The sequence below is a fragment of the Rhyacophila brunnea genome, unplaced genomic scaffold (assembly GCF_057557595.1).
Source record: "Rhyacophila brunnea isolate RB1 unplaced genomic scaffold, BYU_Rbru_1.0 scaffold_12, whole genome shotgun sequence".
Taxonomy (NCBI): domain Eukaryota; kingdom Metazoa; phylum Arthropoda; class Insecta; order Trichoptera; family Rhyacophilidae; genus Rhyacophila; species Rhyacophila brunnea.
In genome coordinates, this window is record NW_028232774.1 from 28,383,955 (window position 1) to 28,396,066 (window position 12,112).

Here is a 12,112-nt window from a genome sequence, read left to right on the forward strand (position 1 = left end):
CTTGCCCTTCTCGAAGACTTATCGCTCGCTCCGATAAAAGACTTATTTCTTTATCGCTCCTCTCGAAGTCTTATTGCTAGCTCCGATAAAGGCTCATTTCTCGCTTCGATCAGAGACTTATTTCTTTATCGCTCCTCACGAAGTCTTGTTGTTTGCTTCGATAATAGACTTATTTCTTTATCGCTCCTCTCGAAGACTTGTTGTTTGCTTCGATAATAGACTTATTTCTTTATCGCTCCTCTCGAAGACTTGTTGTTTGCTTCGATAATAGACTTATTTCTTTATCGCTCCTCTCGAAGACTTGTGGTTTGCTTCGATAATAGACTTATTTCTTTATCGCTCCTCTCGAAGACTTGTTGTTTGCTTCGATAATAGACTTATTTCTTTATCGCTCCTCTCGAAGACTTGTTGTTTGCTTCGATAATAGACTTATTTCTTTATCGCTCCTCTCGAAGACTTGTTGTTTGCTTCGATAATAGACTTATTTCTTTATCGCTCCTCTCGAAGACTTGTTTGTTCCGCAGCTCCGAATACTAGTAAAGGACTTAGCGTGGAAGCCATGCGCTTCCCCACGCCTTAACTAGCAACACTCTCTTCGCTATTAATTTAAAATATATCACACTTATCACCGATATGTATATCACGCTTATCATACTCATATATATCAATTTAACACTAGTATTTAAAACACTTTTAACACTAACATTTTTATCAAGTATAATATTTAAATCTTTATGAGGTAAACTATTTTTATTACGTGCAATTGCAGTAGTTGGCAATTTCTCTTCACCCGACGCATCCAACGTACTACTTACAATTGTCCACGTACTTCTGACTACGCTATTTGGACGGTCTGCAGTCGTTACAGATGGTAGTGTCTTTTGACACGCCGCAAAGTTCTGTCCCCGACTACACCTGTCCCTAGGATCTAAAATATTTACAGAACCGAGAAAATCCGTAGATATTTTGCTTTGTTGGTTATGGGCAGCCGTAGCTGAGTCCCATAACTCTTGTCCTCCGTCATTGAGTATATCACCGCCTTTGAGATGATGATCATACACAACAACTCTTTCGTCACTATATCTAGCTTTATCTTTGTACATTAAGTTCATATTTCTTAGTTCAAACTTAACGCTATCAAAATTAATCTTATTAAGCTTACGTAACTTATTTTTAATAATCTTAATACTAAAGGACTTACATTTACTTGATTTTTGCTTAAGATAACGATTATAGTCATCTAATGCTATGAGCTCTTCTTCATTAAGTTTATTTCGCCTTAATTTACCGAAGGTATTAATGTTTTGTAGTCGACGATTAGTTCGACTCTTCCTAATAATATTCTTAACGTCAGCCTCGTGGGGTCTGTTCGCTAATTTAAAAGGTGAGTCCCTTCCTAAAGTTTCGTTGCTCGATTGCAACGACGATCGACTATCTAAACTACATACATCGCTATTAATTTCAAGTAAACTGCCAGCTTCGACTTTAGTATAGTTAGTACTATTAATATTTTTACACAAATGGTTAGCGGAAGCACAATAATTCGTTAAATTATTTGTTACAAGAGATCTGTCGTCAGTATCGACGAGACTACAGTTACTTACGTTTGCCGATGTTCTCAGCACACCAAGAGCGCCACTGCTTACGCCTTCGCCGCATCCACTGCTAGCTGTCTTTAACTGCTTATCTTGATAACCTTCTTCCTTGCCGCCAACATTTATTTCATAACTCCCTAATTCTAATTTATCTAAAAACTTTTTATATTCTATTTCGCCGCCGGTAAAAGGATTAAAATTTTCTACTATTTTACTAGCAGAATTCTTAATATCGCGTTTGCGATATTTCTCCGGTCTTACGCTATTATCCTTTACAAGAGGACCTGTACAAAGATGAACTTGGTTACTGGGGCCAGCTTCGACCTCACAGTGAACCTTAGGGTTAAATGATTTCACCGGAAGGGTGTCCTTCAGTTCACTTTCACAGTTAACCCTATTCGCCAGAAGAGCGTCTATGTCACTAGCTAGAACTCGGCTGAACGGCGTTCGAGGAACGTTCGTGTCACCTTCTTGAGTCTTCTCTTCGGCGGTCCGCCAGTGTTCGTCGTCTTGGAGCCATCGACGATCAACCCGGTCCGCGAGCCGTCTTCATGGCTCCTTTCTGGTCTGCTGAGCTGCTTGCCTGTCTGGGCAATCCTTGTTTTCATGGAAGCCAGGACAATGTTGACAACGCCTTTGTCTGGCACTGCCTCGCTCTTCAACGCGAGGACGTGGGCGGTACGCAGGTCTTTCTGAATCGTTTTGCTGGTCTGATTGCCGTGGAGGCCTTTTATCAACAGCCTCCGTGGTCTTATCAGATTTCGCGTTAGTCTCTTGTACCGAACGCGGCTTCTCGCGCCAAGTATTTTGCTGAGCGGGTCTCCTTTCATTGTTCGCCTTGGTGGCATTTGCTGGAGATGGCACGGAAGCCAATGCCGATTTCAATGGTCGAAGTGTATGAGCTACTTCAAGCAGCTCGTCCATCGTCTTCCATTTCTCTTGATTAACCCTTATTTGATCGCTCACGGTGAGTAGGTCATAAAAGGTTGAAGCCAGGGTTTCCGACTTCATTTCCGGAAGGAGTACCTCGGCTAATTCCATCTTCTTCAGGAGGAAACCATAAGCTCCCTCTTGAGATCCTTGCTCTTTATGTTCGAGCTCCGTTCGTTGAGCACGACGTCTTGAAGGCGATTCGAAGTGCTCTTTCAGATCGTTACTAAACGACCGCCAACTGTCCGATGTGTCAATATTCTTGGCCCAAGTCTTGGCCTCTCCTCTGAGCTGACGCATAGCCAACTCTGTCCAATTCTCAGCTGGGTACTTCACAGCTTCGCAATATTCTCTGCAGCGTCGGAAAAAAAGTTCAACGCTCTGCTTTGGGCTACCCTCATAGGTGGAATGGAGTTCCGGCTTAACATGGCACGGGGTACATACGGCTGGTTCAGGTGGTGCCATTTTTTGTTTGGGAGACGACGTGCTTACTTGCAAAAATGAATCCTCTTCGGGGAATACTTGCGCGTTTTGCAAGCCTTCTTCCAATATGAAGTCTTCTTCTACACTCGGACCCGGAACAGGGTTCGGCATAATTTCTTCGAATTCCTCCGTCCCCTGGAGTTGGAAGAAGCGGACCTTCGACCGTAAATTCATATAAAAATTCAGCTATCGATTGCGCCAATTTTCAGCTTCCTACGACCACCCGTTCGTCCGCAATCGACGTTTAAAGTATTTTGAGGGCATGCGCTGCTTGTCGCTGATAACCCTGAAGGCTTGCAACTCCTGTTACAAGCGTCCAATCTTCTCCGTTTAAAATCTTATATTGTAATAGGTACAGGCCTTCATGTACCTATACCCATGACGTCACGGTAATTATGATAATTATCGAGATTTTAATATACAAAGTAGTATAAATTTATTTTTTTCAAAAAAATTTTTCTTTGTCTGGGTTCTTGTACCTATACTTGTATGGTACTCAACTTTAATTTAGAAAAAAGCTTAAAAATTCACGCGAAATTTTTATTGTGCATTTTATTCTTAATTCTATTATTTCTGTTACGGTGAGTAACACAATTTATTTTTATACTTTCTTTATGGTTTAAAAGGGTCAGAGAGATCCTTTGGATAGTCTCATCGACATACTTTTGCTTAATGTCGGTATCTGACTCTAATAAATTACCAAAAGTATTTATTTTATTTATTCTTTCCTTTTCCAAGTATATCAAGAAAAGTATTCTATATACAGTCGCCTTTACGTATATATTCTTCTCCAAATTATATTTTTCAAAAGTATTCATCACTGGTTCCTCGTTAATGCGAGTTACACTTTATTTCATTGTACTCACATTTATAAAGTTGAGGTAGATCGCTCTTGTAGCTCCGGTATAAGGTTCTTAAAACCTCTCAGGTAACCACAATTCATTGATACACTTCACAATATATTGTTTTTTAAAATCTTTTAGTAGATCTTAGTTGTAGGATCGTTCAGGTTTTCGCAACCTGAAGATGCCGCACGCATTTGGGCGCCATAATGACATGACCCGGCTCACGGCTAGCTCAATAATGCTACCGGGCCGTCACTGAGGAGACTAGTGATGAACTAGGAGAGGTGGATCTCCTTTGTAGTATCACAACTTTTGAATTCCCGAATAAAACTCTCAGCTGGTGTGGTGCCGAATTTATTCAGGTACTAGAGTTCACGGTCACACAATAAGGTTAACTGTCATTGTTCCCGTAATTAAATCTCAATTAAAGTATCAGCAAACTATTTATTTGTTCACTATAGGATCTCTGTGAAATCTTTCACAAGTTCCCAAAAAGTCACACCTAATTCAGAGAATGTATACGCAGATGTTCTTTGGATATTTTTAATTCATGAAATATTTTCCCATAAGAAAGAAAATATAAATTATTCTTTGGTCACACAGTATTAGGTTTATAAAAGAATAGAATTATTTTATTGTTGTTTATAAAGTTTATTTATGTTCACAGTGTATTTACAAATATTTATTTGTGTTTACAGACTTGTTTACAAAAGGTTTGCTTAATGTTTACAAATTTATTTACTAAAATTTGTTTTTATGTTTATGAATTTGTTTACTAAAATTTATTTTATGATTATGTTTACTTAATAAAGTTTCAAAAATTTATTTTATAATCCCGAAAAGATTTGTAAAATTTATTATTACAGACTGAGTTTATTAATTTGTTTTTATAAAACAAATCCGATCGCGTAATTTATCTCGATTACGTCACCTCGTAGGATGAGTAATAAAAAATAAAATTACTCCGCGTGTACGTCACTACCGGCAGATACGTGCTATTCGCGCTGCGTTTTAGCGGCCGACGTCACTACCGACAGATACGTGGTATTCGCGCTACGTTTAGCGGTACCCGTCGCTACCGGCGGATACGAGATATTCGCGTTACTTTTTGCCCGCCGATGAGGACTTATTGTAGGTAAATTTCACGAATGTTACTGAGAACCGTATCTCGTATCCGCGGAAGGACTGCTGCTTAGTAGGAGATCGCTGGTGAGAAGTGTAGAAACTAATAATTTTACGGGAAAAGTGGTCGCCTTTTATACCCTTCGGATAGAGGTTTAACAGGAAACAGTCCGTAAGGGATAGCAGATGTATATCTTTCTCTCACGGGATAAATTTACGTATATCTCCCGTTCCTGGCAACTTTCTAATAGAGATATCTTCTAATTAAATCGGGCTAAATTTACTCTACCTTATTTTTACAAAATAAAGTTTCAATAGGGGTGTTTCAAGCACCCTCTAGAACAAGTCCCTTAAATACGCCGTTGCGATGACGTAAGCAAAATAGTTGATTTTATATGATTGTTCGTGTTCAAACGAAGGGGAAAGTTTCTAGCTTTCCATCGAGGTATCGGAATAAGTATTCGGGTACTAAATAAGGGAACGGCAGTCTTTAAATTTAAAATGTCAAAATGAAAGGTTGACACCCACGTACTAGTCCTTTCCACCACTCTTGGCCTTTTTAGGCCAATAGAATTTTACTAAGTTTTAATAAAACTATTTGGAGCCGCAGAAAACGTTTCATTCGATATTTACCTTTCGGACGATCATTATTACGTGAAAATACTATAATATTATACTTAGCATTTCAACTTAAATATATAAATGCTTAATCCTAACAAGATGTTATTTACAAGCGACTACAAATTTATTTAGTCTTTAATAGTGGCTTTTCCATAGTAATCTAAACGTAACCTTGAATCTATTTTTACCTCGCGAGCCAGCACAGCTGGGCCGTAAATTCTAGTCGGACAGAATTCAGTTAAGGTTCAAGGTCACGCGTCAATTTGTATTTTTAGTCGCAGTATTTGATTCTTTTATTTATCCAAGACGCGATTAAGATTTATTATTGTTTATGGGTAGAAACCCATCTATACCAGAATCTTAAGTTTTTCCAATTGTTACTTTTACAATATTCGTTATAGTCAGTAAGTTATAGCATTAACAAAATCTATAATTATAATTACGCGTCTATAAATATAGGTACGCGTTTACAGTATTTTTATAACGGTAGTTAGCTTCTATCTTGTATTGATAAAATTAGTATTAAAATTCTTTATTTACAATTATACAGTATATAAATTTATAAATATTCAATTTTCTTTTTCAATTTTCATACACTTCCATTATTGCTATAAAAGTTATTGAAGCATGTACTTGCTAAATTTTACGTAAACAATCTCTCCCATAACTTATTTTCTAAGTTTAATGGAGATTTCCCGGAAATTATTTCCAAATTAGATCGCGCCCAAATCTACGCGACGTGTCATCTCGAGGCCTGTGGTCACAGCGTTCCAATTACACTTGAGCAGTCTCGATTCTTGGAGGCGAAATTTTTTACGTAAAATTTTATTACATTTACAAAGAAAAGGTTAACAACATACATTTTACTTCCTAATACTAAACGATTACGCTACTGGTTACCTGTTCATGGTCTTTTTCGACCATTTCTTCCCTGCTTCTTCCATAGTTTAGGACCATGGGACTTATATATTCTGTTTGTACCTTGTCGTGAGGTTGTCGCACGGCTATTTGAGAAGTAGAATTGACTACAAGGCTAGATTTGTATAGTTATGTCGTTAAACCATACTCTGCCATAAACACTAACTGAAGGTCGGCGTTTTTGTTCGTGTCACTTACGTACGTTTTAACCAGGGAACTCAGAAATAATGACAACTGAAATACCCAACGGGTAAGGCGATAGCAGGTAACCGTCTCGAGTAAGGAAGAATCCGGGTTAAACTTACACACGTGTCAAAAATACGTTGTTCGTCTAATACCTACTGAAAACTGCTCTCGGTTTATGCATTTACGCTCATTTAATGTTGGTGTATTAGACGCACTATTGCAAGTGCATAATGCGTGCTTCATTTTCGTAGGACACTCACACATTCAAAAACCCTGCTTCAACGTGCGGCGTATTGAATATAGCCAATCGGTATTCTATTTATTATCTGTTATGTGGTTTTAACCAACGTACCATTTCATGTTACCTTTCGTATTGTACCTATATCAACGCGTGATTTTTTCTTTTTTTCAGTTTCATTAAGGGGGGACGTGCGCCGCGTAGATCAAAATGGAGCTTTTATGGTATTTTCAAAGCATGATCCTGGACATTCCTTAAACATTGTAGATAATTTATTTATATAATTTTGAAGCCTTATTATCCTTTATATTTATTTTAAACATTTGATGACTGCATGAAGTATTTTTATCTCAACCGATTATTTTTAAATGATACATGCTCAAACACGCGCGTTAACATAATCTTACTCCCTACTTTAGTTATAGTTTGTCAATTTATGGATACGGCTTTATGTTGTAGCTTAACCACTGAGAAATGCCAAAAGAAATGGCGTATTTCAAAAAAATACTACCTTATTCTTAGTTTAATAATTATTATACAGCAATCATTATTCGTCGGATGTTTATCACACTTGAATGATCAAAGACATAGCTTATGATCAGTATCTTTAGAATTATCTTCAAATGTGTTAATCTTGCCCATTTTTTGAATAATAAAATGCCTAATTCTTGTAAAATTTGGGATCACAGAGATTATCAATATAATATTTTATCGTAAATATTTCACTATAATAATGTCAACATAAGTTTTACTAATGGTGTTATAAATGCATTTAAAAACTAATAAATGTAAAAAATCTTAACACCACTGCACATGGATGTACTGAGGTATGACTATATTCTAAAACATTAGATCGAGAGGTTTAAGAGAATACTATTTTATGTAATAAAAATACTTTATGCAGTCATCAAATGTTTAAAATAAATATAAAAGATAATAAGGCTTCAAAATTATATAAATAGATTATCTATAAAGTTTAAGGATCATGCTTTGAAAATACCATAAAAGCTCCATTTTGATCTACGCGGAGCACGTGGGCCGTTAATGTTTTGTATTTCTTACTAAATAATAAAAATATGCTCGAAGCTATTGAATTTAAAATCTCATACGATAGCTACCAGGACTGCTCATAAGAAACGTCACATTTGAGAGTTCATACCTCGAGATAGTTAGCTCTTGGAATGCGTATAGCATTTTCAACACTATTGTAATTGAGTATGTTAGAATGGAATTACAAAGGTTAACTGGGTGCTCTTTTTAACCCAATAGCAAGACGTATTTGTGTATTTAATAAACTCACTCATGAGAACATTGTGTAGTGATTTTATTGTGTTCTTTTTTACAGATGGAAATCTTATAAGTAATTCCAGTTAAATATGTTTTTAAAGCGTTACAATTTAGAGACGCCAATCAACTAGAGGGTAGAGAAAGATGCTTCTACATTATTATTCTTTCAGCATGTAATATTTCTTAGAAAAATAAAACTGCACAAAAAATTCTGTTTTCACAGAAAACTGCTCTATCTAATAGATTTTTTAATGAGATGTAATTTATATTACTCAACATAAAAAAACACACAAAAAATTGAAAAAATCCCTCCCTATATGTTAAGCCATTTTTTATATCTGTAATATTCTGTTCGTCATATTAAACCGGGAATGGACAATATTTATTTTACTCCAGTGTGTATGTGCTTTTATATGTTTTTACAAGGGAAGATAGAAAGCAGCTGAAAGTAGTACCTACCTACCTGTCCTGAATTTCAAACAATAGTTTATAGACGCTATGTTTAAAATGCTAACTGACAGAATATCAATTTTCTTTCGCGCAGTTGTTAATACGTTTGGTTATTTTAGGTAAATAAGTAGAGTAATCGAGGTACTATCAACTCAATAATACCACAGCGATACATTCCACTTGTGGTGGGTACAATGGAATAGAGGCACAGGAGGTATTTTTCAAATTTGATGAAATCCACTTTTTGACAAGTGAAAAATTGTGATACTTATTTCCATTACTAATGTTTGTGTTTAACTAGCAACAAAAAAGCATCAACTTCAAAATCTATTGCATTTTAGTAAGATGGCATCTGCCATTGCGATGACATGATTAGTTGAAACGGATTTAACACTGAATGAAAATATGCTTGCTGGATTTATGCACTATTGAAGATTACTCCCATATTTAGTAGGGGCTTTAAGCGATTCGATACGTTGAGCCCTAAAATCACGTAATGTCAAGCACTATCAAGCAATGACGTAGAGTGGGGCTAATTCTTTACTAATTTTTGAGAACAGGGATGAAGCAGGCGATGTGGTTGATTCGTTAGAAAGCTCCGATATCATAGTTTAAAAAATAATGGAAGCAATTAAAAATTCTGGTACCTATCCTATTATTCCTATCTTTATTATCCTATTGTAACACCCAATGGTATAACAATAGGATAATAGGGGTGGTTTATTGCATAGAAAAAAAAAACAAGAGTGGGCCTTAGACCTCCATGTTCCAAAAACACTGCTGTTTGAGACTGTGTTCCGTGGAAATGGGTCTGTAGGTACCCCACCAATTTTCATTCAATTTGAGACAAAAAATGGTGATGACATTCTGAGTCTGCTTAAAGGCGGCACTTTGCATATGGACGTCACTGCTATCAAGACCGATCTAGCATTGTCAGTAAAAAAAAAATTAAGTTGATCAATTTTGAAAATGTATCTATAAAGATTATTAACAACTCTAAAATCGTTGCAAAATCAGCATCTTGTATTGTAACAATATAACCTAGAGATAGTCAATAGTATAAACTTGTTGGTTTAACATAAATTTTCGTATTGCGTTACCTCGTGGAGATTATTCCCTTTGCTAGCAATAACTTTGACCACTGATTGATTTTCTGCAGGAACGCATAATTCTTGAACAAGCACCTCATCCATCACGTATTTCCGTTTCGTAGTTTTAGACATCGCAGATGACTTGTAGAGGACTATAACAAAGAGAGGAAAATCGAATTAAAACATTAAAGATTATAGTTTCATTATATGTTTTTTCATTGTTAACTCTTGATAAAACATATTATTGAAATAACAAACACTTGAAAATATTTAGTTATAGTTTCCTATTATGTAATTATTTCGCAATTATTGTAATACATAGGTTGCCGTTTATATTTCGGGAATTTGCAACACTGGTGTTGCTAGGTGCAATTTGACTTCTGTATTTTAAAGTTTGATATTTTTAACGGCAAAAGTACTCAGAACGTTTTGACAAATGGACGCTTTTTGTTTTGTTTTTTAAATCATTTGAAAAATTTATCTCGGCCAAAAAATGGAATTAACTCGTGAAAATTTTCTTGCGATTATTTTTAACAACTTTCGACATGGATTATCACGGGAACAGTGCATCGCTGAACTTAATTCTTTATATGGAGATAAAGCAACATCAAAAACTACGGTATATCGCTGATTTATCGAATTTTATCGTGGCTGTCGTTGGCTCACAGACGAGCCGCGTGAAGGTCGTCCAAAATCAGTTGTTTCTCTAGAAAACATCGATGCTGTGCGTGAACTGATAATGTAAGATCGTCATGTGACATACCGTGAGAATGAGGCATCTCTGGACATTAGTAACACTAGCGTGTATAAGTTCTTGCATGAACATTTAGACGCAAGGAAGCTATGTTCGCGTTGGATCTCGCATAATTTGACAATCGCACAAAAAGAGGCGCATGTCGATTGGTGCAAGGAAATGCTCAAAAAATACGATCGAGGTGCTTCAAAAATCGTTCATAAGATTATTACAGGTGACGAATCTTGGATCTATACATATGAGCCCGAAAGTAAATAGCAGTCGACCGCGCTTAGAAGCAAACGGTCGCCAGTTTTTTTCGGAAAAACGGGCCATATCGCAACTGTACTTTTAGAAAATCATAGAACAGTAAATTCTGAATGGAACACAACCATTTGTTTTCCAAAAGTTTTTAGTGAAATGAGGAAAAGCAACCGTCGGCGTCAAATTATCATTTATCAAGACAATGCGAGCACTCACACACCGGCTCAAACAAGCGCCTATTTGAGCACTCAAAACATCAAATTGATGGGTCATCCGCCGTACAGCCCCGAGTTGGTACTAAATGATTTCTTTCTATTCCCGACAGTCAAAGATAAATTGCGTGGTCAACGATTTTCTACACCAGAAGAGGGGGGTTGATGCATTCAAAAACCATGTTTTGGAGCCACCTTCTACAAAGTGGCAAAAATGCTTTTCAGATTGGTTCAAACGCATGGAAAAGTGTATAAATTGTCGTGGAGAATATTTAAAAAAACAAAAAAACTGTTTTCATTGATAAAAATTTGTTTTTGTTTGTTATTCCCGAAATGTAAACGGCTACCCTCGTATAATACACGAATAATAGAACAAACTCTAGATTATTATGGATAAGAAGTCATACGACATACAAGGGTAACGGCCGGATACAATAAAGCTGACAAATACACTTAACAAGCCACAACAGACAAAAGACCTTCAACTTACACACACTTCCCTTAAGTTACGCAAAAAAAAACTTAACTAAGACACAATAGAGCGATGGAACAGCAGATACAATAATATCCACCACAGGATCAATAAAGCAGAAACTTATTACAAACATAATCTATGCCGCCACTCTTGCCAGGAACATAAAAACATCACACGAACTCACACACATACCAACAGGCTGCAGAGCACTTAGAGCCTATCTAAATAGATTAAAGTTGTGTGACGATGACTGCTGTCTATGTGACGGCTACACGTTTCAAACAGTTTGGCATGTCATCAACGACTGCCCAAGACTAGAAAAGGTGTGATGCGAATATGTAAATAACTTAATCAACCGCATTCATCATCAATTATCTTTCTGAACCACATTGTATGAAAAAGAAAGGACGTCGTTTGAAACTATTTATTCAATTTAGGGGGTCGCCAATTTGTAGCTGTTTGGTTGATATTTACGTTTACTAAATGGAAAATGGAGTCAGAATTAATTATTTAATACACATAAATATTTTTAAGGAATATTTATTGATTTACTTCTGTGACACAACTAAAATTACAATGTGTTCTAAGTAAGTTTTGTGCTTTGTGGTGAGTGCTGTATAATCGACTGCGAGCATTAATTATGGTTTTTGTCGATACCTATA

The 12,112-nt window shown here is 36.3% G+C and overlaps 1 protein-coding gene across 1 annotated transcript in view; it reads right to left on the reverse strand.

Moving 5' to 3' along the window:
* LOC147078030 (putative RNA-binding protein EIF1AD) overlaps window positions 1-12,112 on the reverse strand; it is a 125,282-nt gene that overhangs the window by 11,117 nt on the left and 102,053 nt on the right. Inside the window, exon 2 of the mRNA XM_085961132.1 lies at window positions 9,776-9,918. Coding sequence (XP_085817258.1) covers window positions 9,776-9,898 — 123 coding nt within the window. The 5' untranslated portion in view covers window positions 9,899-9,918. The remainder of the gene's footprint in view (window positions 1-9,775; window positions 9,919-12,112) is intronic.